Consider the following 27,578-nt stretch of genomic DNA (forward strand, 5'->3'; position numbering starts at 1 on the left):
TCCGTAAGCCATGCGTATTGTAAAAGTCAACTAAAATGCCGGGAACAATGGGCTAGTAACCCCTTTTCCTGTAAAGATTACTAAAAAGAAGAAAAAACTGTCAAAGTGGGATTTATGAATGTGCGGGGATGTTGTGCGAATGATAAGAAAGAGATGATTGTGGATGCTATGAATGAGAAGAAGCTGGATGTCCTGGCTTTAAGTGAAACAAAGCTGAAGGGGGTGGGAGAGTTTTAGTCAAGAGAAGTAAATGGGATTAGGTCAGGGGTCTCAAATAGTTAGAGCTAAAGAAGGAATAGCAATAATGTTGAAGGATAAGCTATGGCAGGAAAAGAGAGACTATAAATGTATTAATTCAAGGATCATGTAGAGTAAAATAAAGGCTGGATATGAAAAGTGGGTTATAGTAAGTGTATATGCACCTGGAGAAGGAAAAAGTGTAGAGGAGAGAGAGAGAGGTTTTGGGAATTGTTGACCGTGTGTGGGGAGTTTTGAACCAAGTGTGAGAGTACTTGTGGTTGGGGATTTCAATGCTAAAGTGGGTAAAAATGTTGTGGAGGTAGTAGTAGGAAAATTTGGAGTGCCAAGGGTAAATGAAAATGGGGAGCCTTTAATTGAGCTATGTGTAGAAACAGGTTTGGTAATAAGTAATACATATTTCATGAAAAAGAGGATAAATAAATATACAAGGTATGATGTAGCACGTAATAAAAGTAGTTTGTTAGATTATATATTGGTGGATAAAAGGTTGATGGGTAGGATTCAGGATGTACATGTTTTTTAGAAGGGCAACTGATATATCAGATCATTATTTAGTTGTAGCTACAGTTAGAGTAAGAGGTACATGGAACAAAAGGAAAATGGCAACAAGAGAGAGGTGAAAGTGCATAAACTAAGGGAGGAAGAAGCTCGGGTGAGATATAGGCAACTATTGGCAGAAAGGTGGGCTAGTGCAAAAATGAGTAGTGGGGGGTTGAAGAGGGTTGGAATAGTTTTAAAAATGCAGTATTAGAATGTGGGGCAGAAGTTTGTGGCTATAGGAGGGTGGGTGCAGGGAAAAAGAGGAGTGATTGGTGGAATGATGAAGTAAAGGGTGTGATAAAAGAAAAAAATGTAGCTTATGAGAGGTTTTTACAAAGCAGAAGTGTTATAAGAAGAGCAGAATATATGGAGAGTAAAAGAAAGAGGAAGAGAGTGGTGAGAGAGTGTAAAAGAAGAGCAGATGATAGCGCAGAAGAGAGACTGTCAAGAAATTTTGATGAAAACAAGAAAAATTTTTGGAGATAAACAAGTTAAAAAAGCCTAGGGAATGAATGGATTTGTCAGTTAAAGACAGTAGGGGAGTTAGTAGATGGGGAGATGGAGGAATTGGTTAGATGGTGGGAATATTTTGAGGAACTTTTAAATGTTGACGAAGAAAGGGAGGAATAAGTTTATTGAGTATACCAGGAAAAGTGTACGGTAGGGTTATTATTGAAAGAATTAGAGGTAAGACAGAATGTAGGATTGCATATGAACAAGGAGGTTTTAGAGTGGGTAGGGGATGTGTAGATCAAGTGTTTACATTGAAGCATATATGTGAATAGTATTTAGATAAAGGTAGATAAGTTTTTATTGCATTTATGGATTTAGAAAAGGCATATGATTGAGTGGATAGGGAAGCAATGTGGCAGATGTTGCAAGTATATGGAATAGATGGTAAGTTACTAAATGCTGTAAAGAGTTTTTATGAGGATAGTGAGGCTCAGGTTAGAGTATGTAGAAGAGAGGGAGACTACTTCCTGGTAAAAGTAGGTCTTAGACAGGGATGTGTAATGTCACCATGGTTGTTTAATATATTTATAGATGGGGTTGTAAAAGAAGTAAATGCTATGGTGTTCAGGAGAGGGGTGGGATTAAATTATGAGGAATCAATTACAAAATGGGAATTGACACAGTTACCTTTTGCTGATGATACCGTGCTTATGGGAGATTCTAAAGAAAAATTGCGAAGATTAGTGGACGAGTTTGGGAGTGTGTGTAAAGGTAGAAAGTTGAAAGTGAACATAGAAAAGAGTAAAGTAATGAGGGTATCAAATGATTTAGATAAAGAAAAATTGGATATCAAATTGGGGAGGAGGAGTATGGAAGAAGTGAATGTTTTCAGATATTTGGGAGTTGATGTGTCAGCGGATGGATTTATGAAGGATGAGGTTAATCATAAAATTGATGAAGAAAAAGAGGCGAGTGGTGCACTGAGGTATATGTGGAGACAAAAAAAATGTTATCTATGGAGGCAAAGAAGGGAATGTATGAAAGTATAGTAGTACCAACATTCTTATATGGGTGTGAAGCTTGGGTTGTAAATGTTGCAGTGAAAGGGGGTTGGGGGCAGTGGATATGTCTTGTCTATGGGTAATGTGTGGTGTAAATATTATGCAGAAAATTCAGAGTGTGAAAATTAGGAGTAGGTGTGGCGTTAATAAAAATATTAGTCAAGAGGGCTGAAGAGGGGTTGTTGAGGTGGTGTGGTCATTTAGAGAGAATGGATCAAAGTAGAATGACATGGAGAGCGTATAAATCTGTAGGGGAAGGAAGGCGGGGTAGGGGTCGTCCTCGAAAAGGTTGGAGGGAGGGGGTAAAGGAGGTTTTGTGGGCAAGGGGCTTGGACTTCCAGCAAGTGTGTGTGAGAGTGTTAGATAGGAGTGAATGGAGACGAATGGTATTTGGGACCTGATGAGCTGTTGGAGTGTGAGCAGGGTAATATTTAGTGAAGGGATTCATGGAAACTGGTTATTTTTATATAGGCAGACTTGAGTCCTGGAAATGGGAAGTACAATGCCTGCACTTTGAAGGTGGGGTTTGGGATATTGGCAGTTTGGAGGGATATGTTGTGTATCTTTATACGTATATGCTTCTAAACTGTTGTATTCTGAGCACCTCTGCAAAAACAGTGATTATATGTGATTGAGGTGAAAGTGTTGAATGATGATGAAAGTATTTTCTTTTTGGGGATTTTCTTTTTGGGTACCCTGCTTCGGTGGGAGAGGGCTGACTTGTAAAAAACATATAGTCACTGGACACGTTCCTAGAACTGCTACAGCTTGTGGAAGGTTGTTGTGCTGTGTGGGTAGTTGCAGGTGGCCTTTGTTGTGGATGTGCTGAGTCAGTGGCATGGCTGGTGTCACATGATGCATTACACAACCACCACCACCCATTACCCATACCGTCTATCCCACCAAGCATGTTGTCTTCTCTACCACCCACATGGAAATAAGTCACTTTGACTTTTTGGGTTATCCTAGGATGATGGTCATCTGGGTTTTCGGGACTATTTCTGGTATCCTGGGCATTGCTTTCGGTCACAAACTCCTCAAAACCATGAAATTCATCTTCACTGGCACTTCCATCCGTGTAAGAACTATCACTTGGGAAGAGAAGAGTCGCAATTCGCCGAGGAAGTCAGGTACATATTTCTTATCACAAGGCATAGTGAACAAGGCCTACTAAAATGGGACTCCAACAATGCACCATTGGCTCCCCGATTTTTATACTGCGCACTCACACACACGCACACACACGCACGCACGCACACACACACACACACACACACACACACACACACAGACCACACAAACCAGTTCTCTCACATGTGGGTCTACCAGCTTTCTCCTGCTAGATTTGAAGCCACTAGAATTTTGGCATAGTATTACGGGACTAACACTGGCTTCCAAGCTGTAATATTACGGGACCAACAGTGAAAGGGCTAAAATCAGGAAGATTTTATTTTTCCTCTCAAAACTGCCAACACTGAGGGCATCTATTTTAGACCCTTTGACAGTTTGACTCTTTATCAATCATGGAGTTGATCAACGCATCTCTGCTAGCACTTCAACTTAAAAAAAAAAAACGTAATTTTCTGTGTATAACAAGACCAAAAAAGAAAATCTAGGGTCAGTACTTACCAAAATATAAGGCCGCAAAGTTGGCGCTGGATGCTTATATGATGGCAACATGGAATCCTACCACTTGCAGAAATGTTGCAGATATACCTTTCTTTTTCTTTTTTTTTAATTTACGTAGTTTTAATGCTCTGATAATTATAACTTATAGTAGATCTAGTGATTTCATAGTCGATCATTGTTCTGATAAATACAGTCTCTCCTCACTTAATGATGTACTCATTCAATGACCAGCTCTCTGACCAGTATGCATACCTAAGTAATGTGTATTAGAGCTGATCTCCTCAATTCTGTTTATTACAATATACAGTACACTACTGTATAAACATTTCAAAATATACCAGAAATGCTATAAATGGTGCAAAGTTGACATTAAAACAATATCTAAAGATGGTTGACACAAACCCACTACCAGTATATTAAGCTCCTCACTTAATGACCAATTCATTTACTGACCTACTCTTAGGAACGGAACTCCATCGTTAAGTGAGGAGAGACTGTATTAGGTACAGAAATAATCTTTCACAAACTTTCACAAACACACTGACAGATGAACATGTCCACCTGCCTCGGTCATATACATGTATAGGCCTGGTCATGTGCGAATGGGTTAATGGTGGGTGTACAAAGTATAAAAAAAAAAAAATCTGTCCCATGCATTGCATGATGGTAACAGCTAGCCTCTGACCTTGTGTTTGTGTTCAAATAGCAACCTGAAGGCATTTCCCTATTTGGTTTTCATGATTTTATTGGCTATTTCTTGAAGCCAATTGATAAGACAAGAAGACATACCAATGAAATGGAGAACATTTTGGTTGGTTTCAAACAAGAAGTAGCCTGAAATAAGCCTCAAAGTGACAGAAATAAATTTTTGGCAATTTTCCTGAGGAAGAGTAGGAACCCCTTCCCCTCCTCCCAGTCTGTTTTAAGGGTTTCTGCTCCAATTATTGGGATGGCCTAAACGATGAGCAAGCATTCTTGGTTTTATTTTACTAGCCGAGAAAGAGGGTAAAAAAAAAAAACTGATTTTTGTGTACCTTTGATGAGTTTCGAGAGTCTTTCTATTCCCGAAGTCCGGCCATGGGCCAGGCTCGTCTGGTGCTAGCCTGGTCAACCAGGCTGTTGCTGCTGGTGGCCCATTGCCCTACATATCCATCACAGCCTGGTTCTCTGGTACCTGGTGAAGATACTTGTCCAGCTTCCTCTTGAAGGCTTCTACACTTGTTCCAGCAGTTTTCTGATATTTTTTGGTAGGATGCTGAATAATCTGGGGCCCCAGATGTTGATAGTGTTCGTGTATTGTGCCCACTGCACCCCTGCTTTTCACTGGGTTTATTTTGCACTTCCTACCATCTCTCTCCCTCCAGTATGTCGTTATGGCAGTGTGCAAATTTGGGACCAAACCTTCGAGTACTTTCCAGGTATATAATATCATGCATCTCTATCTCTCTCTCTCTCTTTCTCCATCTCTCTCTTCATCTCTCTCTCTCCATCTGTCTCTCTCCCCATCTCTCTCTCTCCCCATCTCTCTCTCTCTCCATCTCTCTCTCTCTCCATCTCTCTCTCTCCATCTCTCTCTCTCCATCTCTCTCTCTCCATCTCTCTCTCTCCATCTCTCTCTCTCCATCTCTCTCTCTCCATCTCTCTCTCTCCATCTCTCTCTCTCCATCTCTCTCTCTCCATCTCTCTCTCTCCATCTCTCTCTCTCCATCTCTCTCTCTCTCTCCATTCTCTCTCTCTCTCCATTCTCTCTCTCTCTCTCTCCATTCTCTCTCTCTCTCTCTCTCTCTCTCCATTCTCTCTCTCTCTCTCTCCATTCTCTCTCTCTCCATTCTCTCTTTCCATTCTCTCTCTCTCCATTCTCTCTCTCTCTCCATTCTCTCTCTCTCTCTCTCTCTCCTCCACTCCAGTGAGCACGTAGTATTTAAGACTAAGGCATTCCCAGTGTGATGATAGATTTAAAATGGAGTGCAAGTGTTAAATTAGAATTTGTTAAATTTTGTGTAGAATTGGCTAAATTAGTTCTAAAGTTAAAAAGGAAGTTTCTTGTGTTCAATCAACAGAATGGAAGGCATACTAGCAAAATAGCCAGGAATTTGGTCGATCTGAGCAATGAAATTGGCCTAAAATAACCCCTTAAAGTGAGTAAAATCATTGATGCATAAATTATGCCAATTACTAATGTCATGCCTGTGTAATTCCATAAGTTTTCCATCAAATTTTGCATTTTTGGTGTCACTACCTTCACAAAAAGATTCTCTACTATTCTAAAAGACAGTTTTTTTAAATCACGACACTGATAGCATTTAATTTCGAAAGCTGCCATAGAGAAAGGGCTAAAAGTGGATGTAGTAAGTGGTACAACTAGTGGAAATTTTAAAAACAAATTATTGAAGAAGAGGCCACATGAGCAAAGCAAACAGTAATTACAAATAATTAATTACCAATATTCTACAACAAATAATTTGAATCTCATTCCTTTCCAGACAGCCTCGAGCCAGGATAACTCCAATCTTTAAAAGTGATTATTCCACAGGCCACTATTAAACCCACAAATAATATAAATATTTCTAAAGAATACTGTATGTCTCTTTCCAACTTCTGTGATACCATAAACTTTTTTCACCCACTTGTTATAGTTCCCTACCCACTCTCATTCCTACAGATGAACTATTACATACATCTTGCAGGAGGAAGACACAGTTTTTCTTTAAAGAAGTGACTTCTAACAGCTTTGCGTCTTATTGAGCTGGACAGGGGCCGAGCAACTTGTTTCACAAATAGAAAAGCAAGTTTGGCTAGTGGGAAAACAGGAGCCATGGACAACCTCTCTCAGTTCAGCTAATTAGTTTCCACCTGCAAAAGGGAAAAATAACCCTGTAATATAAACCAATATCTAAGGGTAATGTTCCTCTCAGTACAATGATTCTATAAATATTAGAAATGCCAAAGCTATTAAAAAAAAATTGCCAAATATTGGTGCCCTATTATTACAAAATTAGAACTTTAACATGACCACTGTGTTCATGGCTCTTATTTCCCATATGATACAGTATACTGTACTATCTGGTAGAGGTAGTGAATAACTTAAATTGACACTTAACAATGTAAGCTAAATGCAGAGGTACTGTATTGTAAAGGAGCTAAGCAGGAATACCTACATTGCAACATTTGCTTCTTATAGATTCATTTGCATATTCAAGTTTTGAACCGGCTATTCTACATTGTAATGTTGCTTGCCTAAGCTATTAAAATCACTAGTGGTTATGTAAATTACCCCTTATCAGCCAAAACTTTTATTGTTAAAATCTGCAACTTTAATTTATCAATTACCAATGACTTTTACTTTGCATTTTTTTTTTTCCAGCTTCCCAAGCTTATGATTTCAGAACTGTAAAAATGCAATGGGTCCATTAACCCTTTGACTGTTTTCGACGTATAAATACGTCTTACGAGCCAATGTTTCTGACGTATATATACTCAATAATTCTAGTAGCTTCAAATCAAGCGGGAGAAAGCTGGTAGGCCCACATGTGAGAGAATGGGTCTGTGTGGTCAGTGTGCACCACATAAAAAAAATCCTGCAGCACACATTGCGTAATGAGAAAAAAAAAACTCTGATCGTTTTTTTGGAATAAAACGCCGACTTTGAGGTGTATTTTCATATAGTATTTATCGATGTATTCGCGTTTTCATGGTCTAAGGTGATAAAATGGAAAACATATTACAGAAATAGAGATGATTTTCATTACTTTGACAATGAAAACGACCTTGAAACTGAGCTCAAATTAGCAGAAATGTTCGATTTTTACCAATGTTCAGGAGTAAACAAATCACACCACACGTCCAATACACGTCAACTGGGGAGTCTAATATTCTTTCACTAGTGCACTGATATTATTTATACCTTTTTACAATAATGCAGTAGTCTGCATAACAATAAATTTTGTATTTTTTTTGTATGAATAAAAAATCAAAATAGAAAGCAATAATAATATAAGAGGGGCCTAGAGATGTGATTAATAAACAGAAGATATGCTATTTTAGTGCCAAGAATGTCTACCTTGTTTATTCTGGACCCTATTTTGAAATTGGCATCTTTTTTAATTTGCATGAAATTGGCCAAATTGCCAATTTCTGACCACTATATTGGGTAGTTCAAATTGGTAAATGGGCAGTTTCTTGTACTCAGCTGATAGATAAAATGGAGTTCTAAAGAAATAGCTATGAGTTTGGTCAACTGGAACAACGAAATTGGCTGAAAACAGGGCTCAAAGTCGGCGAAATCGCCGATACACATATGTTGCCGATTCCGCTAACTTCGCAGGAGCGTAATTCTGTGAGTTTTCGACCAAATTTCGAACTTTTGGTGTCATTACCATCGAGAAAAGATTCTCTATCATTTCATATGAAAAAATAATTTTTTTTTTCAAATATTTGGCGACATAGAATGACAGTTTCAGAAAGGGGCCTGAAACAGTCAAAGGGTTAAGTGACCACAATTAATTTTAATGCTTTTACGAAGTGCACATAAAGACAATCATAAATTGCCACCAGCTGCTATATAATACAAACCATGTACAGTAATGAATGAACTAAGCATTATGATATCAGAATGTTAATATCCTGTATTAGGTCCTTAAAAGAAACCAATTTTTCAAAAGAATATGGCTCCTATTAATAATGTTTCTTAGCTTGACACACTTTTCCATCCTGCCCCTAGTGTACTGTGCTCTCTCCATTCTTCCTCCAACTTTTTCCATTTATCCTATTTTTCCCTTTCTTGTACCTCTATCCTTCTACTATAGTACTGTACTCCTCCTTCCCTTACCTACTTCCTATTTCCACATTCCTCCTCTTCCTACTCATTTTCTCTGTTCTTTCTTCTTCCTCTTCCTACTTCCTTCATTTCTCCTCTCATTTTCCTCCACTTACCTCCTCTCATCTAATTCCATCTAACAGCATTCTCCTCAACTTTCCCTTCTACTTCCCCCCCCTCTTGTGATGTCTGTCTTCCTACACAAGCAGCTCAGCCTGGGGCAAGGCTCCTCTAGTGGTTGCTTGGTCAATTAGGCTGTTGCTCTTGTCAGCCCAGTGACCCACTTAACCATCACAGCCTGAGCTGGCACTTGGCATAGGTAGTGACCCAGTTTCCTCCTGAAAGCTTCTACACTTGTTCCTGCAGTATTTCTGATACTGTATCTGCAGGCAGTGCATTGAATGGTCTAGGTCCTCGGATGACGATACAGTGTTCTTGCATTGTGCCCTTGCCCTTGGACCTAGTTAATACCCCAAACAGTATATTACAGTACATTATGTCTAGGTGAAGCAGAAAATTTACTTACAAAAGGATTCCTTCAAGTGTATAGGACGAAGGTGAGGGAAAAGGTAGGACCTCTGAAAACTGGGAATGGACAGCTGACAGATAACGAACTTTCTTTGTCTCCACAGGCTCCTAAGTGCACCACTCACCCTTTTCCCCTCATCAATTCTATGATTCACCTCATCTTTCATAGACCCATCCGCTGACATGTCCACTCCCAAATATCTGAATACATTCACCTCCTCCATACTCTCTCCCTCCAATCTGATATCCAATCTTTCATCACCTAATCTTTTTGTTATCCTCATACCCTTACTCTTTCCAGTATTCACTTTCAATTTTCTTCTTTTGCACACCCTACCAAATTCATCCACCAATCTCTGCAACTTCTCTTCAGAATCTCCCAAGAGCACAGTGTCATCAGCAAAGAGCAACTGTGACAACTCCCACTTTATGTGTGATTCTTTATCTTTTAACTCCACGCCTCTTGCCAAGACCCTCGCATTTACTTCTCTTACAACCCCATCTATAAATATATTAAACAACCACGGTGACATCACACATCCTTGTCTAAGGCCTACTTTTACTGGGAAATAATTTCCCTCTTTCCTACATACTCTAACTTGAGCCTCACTATCCTCGTAAAAACTCTTCACTGCTTTCAGTAACCTACCTCCTACACCATACACCTGCAACATCTGCCACATTGCCCCCCTATCCACCCTGTCATACGCCTTTTCCAAATCCATAAATGCCACAAAGACCTCTTTAGCCTTATCTAAATACTGCTCACTTATATGTTTCACTGTAAACACCTGGTCCACACACCCTCTACCTTTCCTAAAGCCTCCTTGTTCATCTGCTATCCTATTCTCCGTCTTACTCTTAATTCTTTCAATAATAACTACCATACACTTTGCCAGGTATACTCAACAGACTTATCCCCCTATAATTTTTGCACTCTCTTTTATCCCCTTTGCCTTTATACAAAGGAACTATGCATGCTCTCTGCCAATCCCTAGGTACCTTACCCTCTTCCATACATTTATTAAATAATTGCACCAACCACTATAAAACTATATCCCCACCTGCTTTTAACATTTCTATCTTTATCCCATCAATCCCGGCTGCCTTACCCCCTTTCATTTTACCTACTGCCTCACGAACTTCCCCCACACTCACAACTGGCTCTTCCTCACTCCTACAAGATGTTGTTCCTCCTTGCCCTATACACAAAATCACAGATTCCCTATCTTCATCAACATTTAACAATTCCTCAAAATATTCCCTCCATCTTCCCAATACCTCTAACTCTCCATTTAATAACTCTCCTCTCCTATTTTTAACTGACAAATCCATTTGTTCTCTAGGCTTTCTTAACTTGTTAATCTCACTCCAAAACTTTTTCTTATTTTCAACAAAATTTGTTGATAACATCTCACCCACTCTCTCATTTGCTCTCTTTTTACATTGCTTCACCACTCTCTTAACCTCTCTCTTTTTCTCCATATACTCTTCCCTCCTTGCATCACTTCTACTTTGTAAAAACTTCTCATATGCTAACTTTTTCTCCCTTACTACTCTCTTCACATCATCATTCCACCAATCGCTCCTCTTCCCTCCCGCACCCACTTTCCTGTAACCACAAACTTCTGCTGAACACTCTAACACTACATTTTTAAACCTACCCCATACCTCTTTGGCCAGTGTGATAATAAAAATAATAATAATAATAATAATAATAATAATAATAATAATAATAATAATAATAATAATAATAATAATAATAACATATACAGTCACAGGACATGTTTCTAAAAGTTCTGCAGCCTGTGGAAGTCTTTGAAACATGATGTCATGCACAGTGGTGTTTTACACTCCTCACACATAAAACAAGTGTCCCTGCGTTGTTGTGGGCATTTTTTTGTATGTGCACAGACGTAACACCTCTTCTGAGCCTTTTTCTTGAAAGCAGTAGCAGGCAGTTTTACTAGGAAGTGATCACCATGCTTCAGACGAGAAGGTAGTTGTTGATAATTTAGTGGGTGGTCTATTGCAGGTGTTGTTCCTTGGTACTTGAACACTATTTGTCTGATGAATAACAGAATCTGCCATATGATGGTTTGTTTCTGGTCATCATCTTATACATATTATAAGCATTGAGCATGGAAATCTCCAGAAGATGGAGAAAGAGTTTTATGTACTACTTATAATTCTTGCGAACACAATCAGCAAACCCAATCTGCATGTCACATTTGTCCACTGAGTGCATATTGAGGGTGTAATCAATCACAGCTGTAGGTTTTAGAATGGGTTCATTGCTTTCTGTATGCTGCCTGCCAGTGTCTGCCATTTCATTAGGGTGAACTGATGACAACAGTGTGACATCTCGTTTGTCATGCCACCAAAATGCCATGATGTCATTGGCAGCAAATGCCTGCACCTCACCTCTACGAGTGCCAGCGTCAAACCTGGGCATATGCTTACGATTTGCACGCACTGTGCCACACACATCTGTCATGTTCACTCGCAAAAAATCACTGAGTGAGGGGCCTGTGTACCAGTTATCAGTATATAATATATGCCCCTTACCAAGGTATGGTTCTATCATTATTCTAACCACATCACCAGAGATGCCCAATAACTTCCTGGTATTTTGCAATGTATAACTTCCAGTGTACACAATAATATCCAATACCAGACCACTGTAACAATCACAAAGCACAAACAACTTTATACCAAAGCATTTCCTCTTGCTTGGTATGTACTGCTTGAAAGAGAGTCTTCCTTTGAACAGAATCAAAGATTCGTCAATTACAAGTTTCCTGAAGGGATAAAAATACATATTGAATTTCTCTTTCAGATACACAAACACATTCCTAATCTTATATAACCTGTCGTTTCTGTCAGGCCTGGTTTTGTCTGAGAAGTGAAGCATAAGTAACAGTAACACAAACTGATTCACTCCCATTACAGTGGACCCTCGACCAACGATATTAATCCGTTCCTGAGAGCTCATCATTAATCGAAATTATCGTTAGTCAAGTTAATTTTCCCCATAAGAAATAATGGAAATCAAATTAATCCGTGCAAGACACCCAAAAATATTGAAAAAATTTTCCCACATGAAACATTAATTTTAATAAACACATTGAACTTTGTATAGAAAGGGGTTTAGTTATAGGTAATACATATTTTAAGAAAAAGAGGATAAATAAGTATACACGATATGATGTAGGGCGAAATGACAGTAGTTTGTTGGATTATGTATTGGTAGATAAAAGACTGTTGAGTAGACTTCAGGATGTACATGTTTATAGAGGGGCCACAGATATATCAGATCACTTTCTAGTTGTAGCTACACTGAGAGTAAAAGGTAGATGGGATACAAGGAGAATAGAAGCATCAGGGAAGAGAGAGGTGAAGGTTTATAAACTAAAAGAGGAGGCAGTTAGGGTAAGATATAAACAGCTATTGGAGGATAGATGGGCTAATGAGAGCATAGGCAATGGGGTCGAAGAGGTATGGGGTAGGTTTAAAAATGTAGTGTTAGAGTGTTCAGCAGAAGTTTGTGGTTACAGGAAAGTGGGTGCAGGAGGGAAGAGGAGCGATTGGTGGAATGATGATGTAAAGAGAGTAGTAAGGGAGAAAAAGTTAGCATATGAGAAGTTTTTACAAAGTAGAAGTGATGCAAGGAGGGAAGAGTATATGGAGAAAAAGAGAGAAGTTAAGAGAGTGGTGAAGCAATGTAAAAAGAGAGCAAATGAGAGAGTGGGTGAGATGTTATCAACAAATTTTGTTGAAAATAAGAAAAAGTTTTGGAGTGAGATTAACAAGTTAAGAAAGCCTAGAGAACAAATGGATTTGTCAGTTAAAAATAGGAGAGGAGAGTTATTAAATGGAGAGTTAGAGGTATTGGGAAGATGGAAGGAATATTTTGAGGAATTGTTAAATGTTGATGAAGATAGGGAAGCTGTGATTTCGTGTATAGGGCAAGGAGGAATAACATCTTGTAGGAGTGAGGAAGAGCCAGTTGTGAGTGTGGGGGAAGTTCGTGAGGCAGTAGGTAAAATGAAAGGGGGTAAGGCAGCCGGGATTGATGGGATAAAGATAGAAATGTTAAAAGCAGGTGGGGATATAGTTTTGGAGTGGTTGGTGCAATTATTTAATAAATGTATGGAAGAGGGTAAGGTACCTAGGGATTGGCAGAGAGCATGCATAGTTCCTTTGTATAAAGGCAAAGGGGATAAAAGAGTGCAAAAATTATAGGGGGATAAGTCTGTTGAGTGTACCTGGTAAAGTGTATGGTAGAGTTATAATTGAAAGAATTAAGAGTAAGACGGAGAATAGGATAGCAGATGAACAAGGAGGCTTTAGGAAAGGTAGGGGGTGTGTGGACCAGGTGTTTACAGTGAAACATATAAGTGAACAGTATTTAGATAAGGCTAAAGAGGTCTTTGTGGCATTTATGGATTTGGAAAAGGCGTATGACAGGGTGGATAGGGGGGCAATGTGGCAGATGTTGCAAGTGTATGGTGTAGGAGGTAGGTTACTGAAAGCAGTGAAGAGTTTTTACGAGGATAGTGAGGCTCAAGTTAGAGTATGTAGGAAAGAGGGAAATTTTTTCCCAGTAAAAGTAGGCCTTAGACAAGGATGTGTGATGTCACCGTGGTTGTTTAATATATTTATAGATGGGGTTGTAAGAGAAGTAAATGCGAGGGTCTTGGCAAGAGGCGTGGAGTTAAAAGATAAAGAATCACACACAAAGTGGGAGTTGTCACAGCTGCTCTTTGCTGATGACACTGTGCTCTTGGGAGATTCTGAAGAGAAGTTGCAGAGATTGGTGGATGAATTTGGTAGGGTGTGCAAAAGAAGAAAATTAAAGGTGAATACAGGAAAGAGTAAGGTTATGAGGATAACAAAAAGATTAGGTGATGAAAGATTGAATATCAGATTGGAGGGAGAGAGTATGGAGGAGGTGAACGTATTCAGATATTTGGGAGTGGACGTGTCAGCGGATGGGTCTATGAAAGATGAGGTGAATCATAGAATTGATGAGGGAAAAAGAGTGAGTGGTGCACTTAGGAGTCTGTGGAGACAAAGAACTTTGTCCTTGGAGGCAAAGAGGGGAATGTATGAGAGTATAGTTTTACCAACGCTCTTATATGGGTGTGAAGCGTGGGTGATGAATGTTGCAGCGAGGAGAAGGCTGGAGGCAGTGGAGATGTCATGTCTGAGGGCAATGTGTGGTGTGAATATAATGCAGAGAATTCGTAGTTTGGAAGTTAGGAGGAGGTGCGGGATTACCAAAACTGTTGTCCAGAGGGCTGAGGAAGGGTTGTTGAGGTGGTTCGGACATGTAGAGAGAATGGAGCGAAACAGAATGACTTCAAGAGTGTATCAGTCTGTAGTGGAAGGAAGGCGGGGTAGGGGTCGGCCTAGGAAGGGTTGGAGGGAGGGGGTAAAGGAGGTTTTGTGTGCGAGGGGCTTGGACTTCCAGCAGGCATGCGTGAGCGTGTTTGATAGGAGTGAATGGAGACAAATGGTTTTTAATACTTGACGTGCTGTTGGAGTGTGAGCAAAGTAACATTTATGAAGGGATTCAGGGAAACCGGCAGGCCGGACTTGAGTCCTGGAGATGGGAAGTACAGTGCCTGCACTCTGAAGGAGGGGTGTTAATGTTGCAGTTTAAAAACTGTAGTGTAAAGCACCCTTCTGGCAAGACAGTGATGGAGTGAATGATGGTGAAAGTTTTTCTTTTTCGGGCCACCCTGCCTTGGTGGGAATCGGCCGGTGTGATAATAAAAAAAAAAAAAAAAACTGAAGAAGACATGTACAATTACATGACACTTACCTTTATTGAAGATCTGGTGATGATTGATGGGATGGGAGGAGGGGAGAGTGTGGATGGTGTTAGTGTTTAGAAGGGGAATCTCCTTCCATTAGGACTTGAGGTGTCAAGTCCTTTTCCGGGGTTACTTCCCTTCTTCTTTTAATGCCACTAGGACCAGCTTGAGTCACTGGACCTCTGTCGCACAACATATCTGTCCATAGAGACCTGTACCTCCCGTTCCTTTATGACATTCCTAAAGTATTTCACAACATTGTCAGTGTCACAATTAAACACTTGTTCAGTTTTCAATTCTTCACTGTCTATGTACTCCTTGAATTCCTGCACATATTTTTCAGCTGCTTTTTGGTCCGAACTGGCAGCCTCACCATGCCTTATCACACTATGTATGCCACTACGATTCTTAAATCTCTCAAACCAACCTTTGCTGGCCTTAAATTCACTCACATCACCACTAGTTGCAGGCATTTTTCTAATTAAATCGTCATGCAACTTCCTAGCCTTTTCACATATGATCGCTTGAGAGATGCTATCTCCTGCTATCTGTTTTTCGTTTATCCACACCAATAACAGTCTCTCAACATCTTCTATCACTTGCGATCTCAGTTTCAAAAACATAGTTGCACCTTTGGCAAGAACAGCTTCCTTGATTGCCGTTTTCTTGGCCACAATAGTAGCGATGGTTGATTGGGGTTTTGTGTACAACCTGGCCAGCTCGGAGACACGCACTCCACTTTCATACTTAGCAATGATCTCTTTCTTCATATCCATAGTAATTCTCACCCTTTTTGCTGTAGGGTTGGCACTAGAAGCTTTCTTGGGGCCCATGGTGACTTATTTTGCAGGTGAAATCACTAAAAACGCTGTGATAATATGAAATGTTCCTATTGTATGTTTGGATGGGACCGCGGTGGCTGGCTGGCTTGTAAACACTGGCCACAAGTGGATGCGTCTTGAACAGAACGAAATCATGTTGGTCAAGTTTTTTAGTGCTAGTCGAGGCAAAATTTTTGCATTAAAATGTATCACTAGTCAGATTTAACGTTAGGCGATGCCATTGTTGGTCGAGGGTCCACTCTATATCACTGAAACCTGGGGTTGCAATCAGGCGGTCTGTTGACCAGTATGATTTCACTCTGTCCTTATACACATGTGGCATAAGCATTTTTGTGGCGAAGAAAAGATACATCTCAGCCACAGTTGTCTCCTTCCACTGGTGTAGACGTGATTTTGGTGAAAGTAATGTGTTTGCCATGGTGTACTCGTAGTATCTGTTGCTTTCCCTGACAATAATTCTCATCAGAGGTTCATCAAAGAATAACTTGAAACATTCCAGTTCAGTGGCACTGTTCCCCAGTGCACAACATGGCCATATTCCACTTTGGATTTCATCAAATCAGTGGGGATTTGGAACAAAATTGACAGCTTCCTGCCAATCCCAGGTGCGGTCTGCTGGCGGCTACTGGACATTGACAGGTGGTTGTGGTTGTGGAGGTTGTGGGTGTGGAGGGTGGTGTGGTGGGTGGGTGGGGGATGGTGGCCTTTGTTATAGAACAGCTGAGGCAGCGGCGTGGGTGGCAGCATGGCCCACTGCTGGTGCCTCACGGCCGGCACCACCACTACCACCACCATGCACATTTTCCACCCCAATTGCAACACTATCATCATCATTTTCATTCTCTGTTCCTATTGTACAGCCACGGGATGTACGCCGAGATGTACTCCTTCCCCTTGGAAAAGCATATGGCACACTACCAGAGCGCATATATCGTCGTATATACTGACGCTTCACTGGAGAATATTCCACTTCACTATCACTACCGGAACTGGTTTCAAGAGCTTGTAGTTCATATTCACTATCACTATCATCACTAATGATCACATCTGAGTCCAGGATTTTGGAAAATAGGAATTTTCTCTTTGATTCTGGTACAACTGAACGTGAACAAGACGGCCCAGCAGCAGAGGTGGAAGGCTGAGGGTCATCTGGGTTTTCCTCACTATTACCGATATTATGGTCATTAGTTTCGGTCACAACCTCACTAAAACCTTGAAACACATCTTCACTGGCACTTCCATCTGTATTAGAACTGTCACTGGGGAACAAAAGTGTCCCAATTCGCCAAGGAGCGAGGAGCTTCTTACCGCGAGGCATGATGAACAAGGTCTACTAAAATGGTGTTCCCACAATGCGCCACTGGGTCCCAGATTTTTTTTCTACCGCACACACCGACCACACACACCCATTCTCTCACACCTAGGCCTACCAGCCTTTTCCTGCGAGATCTGAAGGCGCTAGAATTTATGCGTACTAGTACGTCAAAAACACTGGCACGTAAGCTGTACTAGTACGGCCGAAACCCCCAAAGGGTTAATGACTATTTTTTCAGTTTTTACACAGGAAGACATAAATGAGATTCCAGAAATTAACAATTATTTAGTTCCAGGAGAATTCAAATTAACTAATATTACTGTCATGAGGGACATTGTTATCAAGCAGTTAGATAAACTGAAGCAAAATAAGTCCCCGGGACCCAATGAGTTGTTTTCCAGGGTACTTAAAGAATGCAAGATGGAACTTAATCAGCCATTGACAAGTGTGTGTAATGCATCCAGCCTAACTCGTGTTGTGCCAGAGATGTGGAAGATAGCTAATGTAGTTCCAATATTCAAATCAGGGGATAGGTCCATTCCTTCAAATTACCATCTAATAAGTGCGACGTCTATAGTGGGCAAATTATTAGAGTCAATTATAGCTGATACATACTATTAGAAGTCACCTTCAGGAGCATAATTTGATTAATGAATCTCAGCATGGGTTCACAAGAGGTCATTCCTGCCTGACAAATTTTCTGACGTTCTTCAATAAAACATTTGAGGCAGTAGACAGTAATAAAGAATATGATATTGTTTACAGTCTCTCCTTACTTAACGATGGAGTTCCGTTCCTGAGACCACATTGTTAAACGAATTCGTCATTAAGTGAGGAGCATACTATAATGGTAGAGAGTTTGTGTCAACCATCTTTGATATTTTTTAATGTTACCTTTGCACCATTTACGGTGGAGCCTCAGTTATCGGCCGTTCCACTTATAGGCCAACTCGGTTATCGGCTGGTTTTTTGGCTTCTGGTTATCGGCCATTATTTCACTAATCAGCAGTACTGGACGTGTCCACCGCCAGCTGCTTGCGCATTCCTGAGTCAGTGTAGCTGTGTCTCTGGGCAAGTGAGGAAGCTTCTGCTCATTCAGCCAAACATTTCACTATAATCCATTGTTTTTGGTGGTTATTGATTAAGTGCAACTGCGAAATAAGTAACAATGGCCCCAAAGAAAGTTCCTAGTAAAGTTCCTTTGGTAAAGAAAGTGAGAAACAATAGAATTCAAGGAAGGCAGGCATAGAGGCAAGGAGTGTAGCAGGCATGCAGGGAGTGTAGCAGGGAGTATAGCATGGAGTGTAGCAGGCAGGCAGTGAGTGCAGCAGGCAGACAGGGAGTGTAGCAGGAAGGTAGGGAGTGTAGCAGGAAGGTAGGGAGTGTAGCAGAAAAGCAGGGAGTGTAACAGGAAGGCAAGGAGTATAGCATGCATGCAGGGAGTGTAGCAGGAAGGCAGGGAGTGTAGCAGGCATGCAGGGAGTGTAGCAGGAAGGCAGGGAGTGTAGCAGGCATGCAGGGAGTGTAGCAGGAAGGCAGGGAGTGTAGCAGGCATGCAGGGAGTGTAGCAGGAAGGCAGGGAGTGTAGCAATGTTTATATGGGATGTATGTTTAATAATAATTACTCTTGGGCACATTAAATGTCTTATTTTAGGTTAATATAGACATTTTCATTAATCCATATATGATATTTTCTTCGAAATTATATAAGAAACATGTTACATAGCCTATAAACAGCATATAAACATGCAATGGTTATATGCTATCGAGTGGAGAGTCCTGCGGAGAGTAAACATTACATTTTCTCTGAGTCAGCGTTAGAGAAAACTGTGAATCTGGTGTCTCACTCAGTAACAATTCTCGGAATGAATTATTTATTACTTCTCCCTTTGTTTATAATGGCATCTAAAAGTAGTCATTAGAAACTATTAAACTCAGTGAACATGGTAATAATATGGCTCTGTAATGTAATAATATGGCTGTGCAGTGTAGCCCAGGGATGGCTATATATGTGTACTGTACCTACATCTATCGCTGCCTACACTGACTTCCTACAAATAAATACTACTCACCTCTAGCCCTACATTAAGACTACAAATATTTTAAGGTAAGTAATGAATGTACTCATTGTTTTCTGTATGTAAAACTATAGTTAATCTTTAACCCTTTGAGGGTCAACCGGCCCTCTCCGAAACTTGTTCTCAGGGTCGGCCAAATTTCAAAAAAAAAAAAAAATTATTTTTTCTTATGAAAAGATAGAGAAGCTTTTCCCGATCATAATGACACCAAAAGTATGAAATTTGATTGAAAACTTACGGAATTATGCTCTCGCGAAGTTAGCGATCTCGACGATGTTTACACATAGGCGATTTTGCCCACTTTGAGCCCTATTTTCGGCCAATTCCAATGTACTAGTCAGCAAAAATCATAACTATTTCGCTAGAACTCCATTTTTTCTATCGAATGAGTACAAGAAACCACCCATTTACCAATTTCAACTATCCAATAAAGTGGTCAGAATTTAGCAATTTTGCCAATTTCACACAAAATTCAAAAGATGCCAATTTCCAAATAGGGTCCAGAATAAACAAGAAAAACATTCCTGGCACTAAAATAACAAGTTCTCTGTTCGTTAGTCACATCCCCAGGCCCCTCTTATATTTCTTTGGCCTTCCACTTTGAATTTTTATTATTACAAAAACTAGAAGATTTACTGTTATGCAGACTGCTGCATTAGTGTAGAAATGGTATAAATAATATCAGCGTACTTGTGAAAGAATATTAGACTCGCCAGTTGACGCGTATTGGACACTTGGCATGATTTGTTTACTTTTGAACTTTGATAAAAATCGAACATTTCTGCTACTTTGTGCTCAATTTCAAGGTACTTTTCATTGTAAAACCAGTCAAAATCATCTCATTTTTTGTAATATGTCTTCCATTCTATAAAATGAGACCAAGAAAAGTAGAATACAACAATAAATACCATACGAAAATACAGTGCAAAGTCGCTGTTTTATTCCAAAAACAAGGTCAAAGTTTTTTTTTTTCTCATTACACACTGTGCTGCAGAATTTTTTTTATACTGCGCACACTCTGGGCTCTGGTGGCCTGGTGGTTAACGCTCTCGCTTCACACGGCAAGGGCCTGGGTTCGATTCCCAGCCAGAGTAGAAACATTGGACGTGTTTCTTTCAACCTGTTGTCTATGTTCCCCATCAGTAAAATGGGTACCTGGGTGTTAGTCGACTGGTGTGGGTCGCATCCTGGGACACTGACCTAAGGAGGCCTGGTCACAGACCGGGCCGCGGGGGCGTTGACCCCCGGAACTCTCTCCAGGTAAACTCCAGGTAACTGACCACATAAGACCCATTCTTTCATATGCAGGCCTACCAGCTTTCTCTCACCAGATTTGAGGGCGCTAGAATTTAGGCGTACTAGTACGTCAAAAACCCTGGGTCGTTAGCCATACTAGTACGGCCGAAGCCCTCAAAGGGTTAAAAAAAAAAAAGTTTTTTTTTTTTTTTTTTTTTTTGCTAATATTTTTGGAAGTCTGATATGGATTAATTGGATTTACATTAATACTTATGGGAAATATTATTTTGGTTTTCGGCCTTTTCGGTTTTAGGTCGACCTTCTGGAACGGATTACGGCTGATAACTGAGAGTCCACCGTATAACATTTCTGGTATATTTTTAAATGATTACACAGTAGTGTACTGTATAATGAAATAAACAGAATAGAGAAAATCAGCTCTAATATACATTATTTAGGAATGAATACTGGTCAGAGAGTCCGTCGTAACCCTGAGGCGTCAGTAAAAGAGTATGCTGCTAAGTGTGGAGAGGCTGTATTTGGATTTTAGTAAGACCTTCTATAGAGTACCTCACAAGAGACTCTTAAGAAAATTGGCATTTCATGGTAGAGGAGGTAAAGTTCTAGCATGGACAGAGGCATGGGTTACCAATAGAAAGCAGAGTTTTTCCATAAACAGGGTCAAACCTGAATGGGGATTAGTCATTAGGGGCATTCCACAAGGATCAGTTTCAGGTACTCTGTTGTTCATAACTTAATGACCTTGATGAAGGAATTACAAGTGACATGAGCAAATTTGCTGATGGTACAAAAATAGGCCATATGATTTATTCTGAGGAGGATATCAATGAACTCCAGGAGGATTTGAACAAATTAATGTCTTGGTCTGAAAAATGGCAGATGAAGTTCAATTTGGACAAGTGTAAAGTATACTAGTCCTTGGTAATGAAAATAACCCTTGAAGTTATAAACTAGGTGAAATAAAGCGTGATCATACAGAATGTGAAAAAGACTTGGGAGTCATGGTAAGCAGAAATCTAAAGCAAAGACAGCAGTGCCTAAGTGTGTGCATTAAGGTGGCTAACAGATTACTTGGATTTATTTCAAGAGGTATAAGTAACAGAAGTCCAAAAGTTATTTTACAGCTCTATACAGTGGTACCCAGAGTTTTGAACTTAATCCGTTCCAGGAGCTAGTTCTAAAGTCGAAACGTTCGAAACTCAAAGCAATATTTCCCATAAGAAATAATGTAAATACATACAATTAATCCGTTCCAGAAACCCAAAATATTCACAAAAAAAAATATATTTTATAGAGATTAATTATAGTTTTACATACAACAAACATACATTGTACAATTAGTAATAAATAAATAAACATTTAAATAAACATATAAAATAACATTTTTACTTACTTTCATTGAAGATTGTTCAGATTCAGATTCATTTATTTCTTTGCAAGTAGTACAGTGAGATTATATTTTTTTACAATGATGGGTTTCAGTGCAAAGAGAGCCTCTATTATGCCTTGGCATTATGGACTGACTTAATTCAATGACTTACTGACTACTAATCACTAAAGAAGTTATCATAGAAAGAAATTATCATATTTGTACAGTAGTTCTATTAATAATAAGTGAATCTAATTTACACAAATAAAAGGATATATTCATGTATTCAAAAATGTCTTTTATGAAACATGATTCAGGAGTAGTTTTCAGTAGTTTACAGTATGAGACTGCTACAATTTGGTGAAGGGTAATACTGGTTTTGGTAGGTATGTATACTTCTATGTGGTAATTTGTCAATATATGAGCTTGGTTGTCTAGTCACAAAGTTTTAAGATTTAGGTAATTGGTAGATTTATTGGTAGTATTAGATACTGAGTATTGAGTATTTAGTCTAGGGTGATTAGGTGGCTTTTGAGAAGAGTCTTAAATTGATTTTCAGACCAAGTTACTTCGGTATTTTCTGGTAATGAATTCCAAATTTTGGGGCCCTTTATGTGCATAGTTTTTACACAGTGTGGTATGGACATGGGGTACATCAAAAAGAGATCTGTGTCTTGTGTTATGGTTGTGTGTCCTGTTAAGATTGGTGAGGAAAAGTTTGAGTGGAGGATTTACATTTGCATGTATTGTTCTAAGTATGTAGTAGGCACATGAATAAGTATGGATGTTCTTAACAGTGAGCAGATTTAGACTTGAATATTGGTGGAGTGTGCTGTCGAGAGTGGGAATTTATCACTCTGCCGCCTATTGCTGGGTTATTAGTGGTCTTACGTGATTTCATGTTGTTGATCCCCATGCACAAACTCCATATGTGAGATAAGGGTAGATGAGTGAATGATACAGTGTAAGGAGAGCTGATTGTGGAACACAGTATCATATCTCTGATAGTATGCCTACAGTCTTAGAGATTCTCTTGGTTATCTGTTGTACATGTGTCTGGAACCTGAGGCAACTGTCAAGGTGGATTCCTAGAAATTTTCCCTCCGTGAGTCTCGTGACGGGTGATCCGTTTAGTGCTATGTTAAGTGGAACATTTGAAGCTTTGTTTCCAAATTGAATAAAGTAGGTTTTGTCAGTATTCAATTTAAGTTTATTAGTCATCATCCAGGTAGATATTTTCTGTAATTCAGCATTGACTGTGTTGGCGAGTATGACTGGGTTTGGGTGAGAGAAGACGCATGTAGTGTCATCTGCAAATCATATGGGTTTGAGAAGCTGTGATGCATTCGGTAGGTCGCTGATGTAGATGAGAAAGAGGAGTGGTCCAAGGACGCTTCCCTGTGGGACTCCAACTGTGATTGCTTGTGTGGAAGTTTGCACCATTTGTGTGCACATATTGGCTTATGTTGCTATGACTTTAGGTAGTTGAGGGAGTGGCCTCTTATACCATAGTGTGTTAATTTAGTGTACAGCAGTTCATGGCAGAATGTACAAAAACTTTACGTAAATCAATGAAGATTCCCAGATGGACTTCTTTCTTTTCAAGAGCGGTATATATTAGATCTAGCATGTGTATGATAGCATCATTTGTGCTTTTATTATTCCTGAATCCAAACTGACAGGGGTTTAGTATGTTATGTGAGACGAGGAAGGAATAGATCAGTCTATGAATTAATTTTTCAAACATTTTAGAGACGAGTAGTAAGTTAGATATTGGTCTATAGTTATTTAAGTCTGCTTGGTCACCTTCGTGTATCAGAGTGACCCTCGCTATTTTGAGAATTGTTGGGAAGGTGGAGGATTCATTGGATTTGTTAAATGTTGCAATAATTGGTGACAATACTTGAGAAGCTTTTTTGTACATAAAAGTTGTGAAGTTGTTTATGTTTCCTGCCTTGTTTTTAAGGGTGTTGATGATGAGCAAGACTTCTGTTGGGTTGGTTGGAGCTAGGAATAGTGTGTTCGGGTAGGTGCTCGTGAGGTAGTCAGATGGATGGGTGCTCGAGTTTGGGATTTTGCTTGCTAGGTTCTTTCCTATGGTGGAGAAGAAAACATTGAGTCTGTTTGCGGTTTCAGTTGGTGGGAGTAGGGGTTCATCTGATTTTGTTAATTTGATTGTTTGGTTTTTGGATATCGTTTTAGTTCCAAGAATTTCGGATAGAGTTTTCCAGGTCTTTTTCATATCACCTTAGATGGTTTGTAGTCTGTTTTCATAATACAATTTTTTAGATCTTATGAGGTTGGTAAGAGCTGACAAGTAGTGTTTTGACTGGTCTCTAGTTATTTGGTCCATTCTGGTGCATATTGGTGCTTTGTATTAATGGATTTAAGGATGCTGGGTGTTAGCCAGGGACTATTCAGTCTCTTAGCTGTGATCTGTTTAGTTTTCCTAGGGCAATGTTTGTTATAGAGGTAATGAGTTTTTTTAAGAAAATTATTTATACATTCATTCGTATCTGCATATGTTTCAAGCTCATTTTGCCATTCATTGTTATTCATAGCTGCTATAAAGTTATTTACAGCTCTCTCGTTATGAAGTCTAAAGGTAACTTTAGTAATGTCTTGGGGCAATTTACCTAGATTGGTTATGAGAAAGGTTGGGTAGTGGTCTGTTGATGGCATCTGGAAGATAGGGAGGAGGAGTGAGGGAGCACTTATTGTTAGGAAGGGAAATCCCCTTCCATAAAGATTTTAGGTAACAAGTCCTTATCTGGGGTTACTTCCCTTCCTTATGATTTCCCTAAAATGGGATATTGTTCTGTCACTGAACTTGTTGCAGAGATGGCTTGTTTCAGCTTGCTCAAGGTGATATTTTTCAGCAAATGCCTGCACCCTATTCCACATTGCACAAATCTCCTTAATCTCTGAAGAAGGCACCATCCACCACCACCACCATCCACCAATACCATCTACCACCACCACCACCATCCACCAATACCATCCACCACCATCACCATCCACCACTGCCACCACCATCCACCAATACAATCCACCACCACCATCCACCAATAACATCCACCACCACCATCCACCACCACCATCCACCACCACCATGGTAGCTTATTTCACAGATGCACTTAATAAACAAGCACCAAACACAATGACTTAATTGTGAAATGTTTAAATGAGCACGCACATTAGTGTTCATTCAAGCATAAACAAAGCCAGACTGGCTCACGACGCCTGCATGGGGGACGTGGGCAGGCGCGGGCAGGCAGACAGGTCTGGTACATGGTCGAAACACGGGGTACGTTCAATACTCAGAACACAATTGGTGCGAAAAAAGGGGTCGAAACTCAAAGTACAGTGGACCCCCGGTTCGCGATGCTATAGGTATCCAATAAATCCAGTATCCGATGCATTATATTGCAAAAAATTTGCCTCGGTTCCTGTTACAAAACCCGGTATGCGATGCGATTCGTACGAGACATGTCCATGTGTGGCCTGAACTGTCCCGTGTGTGCCAGTGTTTACAAGCCAGCCAGTGTGTACACATCTAAGGATACATTCGGTACATTCCATATTATCCACATTATCACTGTTTTTGGCGCTTGTTTCTGCAAAATAAGTCACCATGGGCCCCAAGAAAGCTTCTAGTGCCAACCCTTCGAGACCATGGGTGCTAATGACTAATGAAATGAAGAAAGAGATAATTGCAAAGTACGAAAGTGGAGTACATGTGTCGGAGCTGGCCAAGTTGTATAGAATAGTTGTGTTGTATAGAGGAGGATTCCCCTTCTAAACAATAGGTTCAACACTCTCCCCTCCTCCCATCCCATCAATCATCACCAGATCTTCATTAAAGGTAAGTGTCAATTATTCTATTGTTATTATTCTATTGTTATTGATGTTATTGTAATTATTCTATGTAATTATTTCATACTTTTGGGTGTCTTGCACGGATTAATTTGATTTCCATTATTTCTTATGGGGAAAATTGATTCGCTTTCTGATAATTTTGGTTTACGATGAGCTCTCAGGAACGGATTAATATCGCGAACCGGGGGTCCACTGTATTCGATAGTCGATGTGTTCGAAACTCGTCGTTCCACTGTACATCACTAGAGAGGCCTCATTTGGATTATGTCACCCAGTTTTGGTCTCCTTACTACAGGATGGATATAAATTCATTGGAGAACATACAGAGAAGAATGACTAAAATTATTTACTGTATAAGGAATCTCCTGTATAAAGATAGACTTAGAGCCTTGAATTTCTACTCTTTGAAGAGTCGTAGATTGAGGGGAGATATCAATAAAGTGTATCAGTGGATGATGGGCATAAACAAAAGTGATTAATAAAGTACTGAGGGTGTCGAACCAGGTAAGAACCAAAAATAATGAATTTAGGTTGGATAAATTTAGATTTAGAAAGGACATAGGTAGGTACTAGTTTTCGAACAGAGTTGTTGATACATGGAACAATCTTCTGAGTAGGGTGATCAAGGCTAGGACCTTGGGCAGCTTTAAAAAGAGACTGGACAAATATACGAGTGGGAAGGGCTGGGTTTGATTGGTGTCGTGGGTACAGGAGTAAATTCTTGGGTAGCTTTGGGTAGGGGTGGTTTTGATAAGGACTTGCCTTGTATGGGCCAGAAGGCCTTCTGCAGTGTTCCTCCATTCTTATGTTCTTATAATAACCATAATACAGTGGACCCCCGGTTAACGAACTTTTTTCATTCCAGTAGTATGTTCAGGTGCCAGTACTGACCGAATTTTTTCCCATAAGGAATATTGTGAAGTAGATTAGTCCATTTCAGACCCCCAAACATACATGTACAAACGCACTTACATAAATACACTTACATAATTGGTCGCATTTGGAGGTGATCGTTAAGCGGGGGTCCACTGTACTTGTACAGGTCCTCCATCACAAATCCGGCATCATTGGGACCTGTAGTGTGCCGGATTACCGAGTTTGCCGAATTACAGTGTGGTTAGGTTAGAATACACTTAATAAAATTAACCAACTTGACTTACACAGCTCATTGAACATCGGCAAAAATCGAACATTTCCGCTACTTTGAGCTCAATTTCAAGGTACTTTTCGTCATGAAAGCAATCAAAATCATGTCTATTTCTGTAATATATCTTCCATTCTATTAAATGAGTCCAAAAAAATGAGAATACAATCATAAAAACCATACGAAAATATACTGCAAAGAGGCGGCTAATGGCTGAGAAGTGAACTCCCTTATTTATCGTCCGTCTTTTTTATTTTTGTTGTACGTTAAGAAGCATCTTTCCATCATACATTGCCCAAGTTTCAATGAGATAGCCCAACAAATAACCGAGAAAAAAAAAATATTTACCAAAAATCATATATGGCAAGCCCAAGCCAGGTACTGGAAATAAGTCACTTTGAGTTTTCTGGGTTATCCTAGGTTCTCTATACATACACTGATATGTATGATAATCTATGTAACTGTATTTGTGTATACCTGAATAAACTTATTTACTTCTAGTCTGTCAACTGAGTACAAGAAACCACCCATTCACTTATTTCAACTACCCAATAAAGTGGTCAGAAACTGGCAATTTGGCCGAT

The 27,578-nt window shown here is 39.7% G+C and overlaps 1 protein-coding gene across 6 annotated transcripts in view; it reads right to left on the reverse strand.

Annotated features, from left to right (window-relative positions):
• LOC128690935 (optic atrophy 3 protein homolog) overlaps nt 1-27,578 on the reverse strand; it is a 105,676-nt gene that overhangs the window by 70,872 nt on the left and 7,226 nt on the right. For 5 of the 6 annotated variants that reach the window (XM_053779723.2, XM_070088388.1, XM_053779722.2 and 2 more), the window contains exon 2: nt 6,623-6,797. The exons of the other annotated variant lie outside the window; for it this stretch is intronic. In XM_053779723.2, coding sequence (XP_053635698.1) covers nt 6,623-6,761 — 139 coding nt within the window. In that variant the 5' untranslated portion in view covers nt 6,762-6,797. The remainder of the gene's footprint in view (nt 1-6,622; nt 6,798-27,578) is intronic. 6 annotated transcript variants of the gene reach the window in all.

Source organism: Cherax quadricarinatus, chromosome 24, assembly GCF_038502225.1.
Source record: "Cherax quadricarinatus isolate ZL_2023a chromosome 24, ASM3850222v1, whole genome shotgun sequence".
NCBI classification, from domain to species: Eukaryota; Metazoa; Arthropoda; class Malacostraca; order Decapoda; family Parastacidae; genus Cherax; species Cherax quadricarinatus.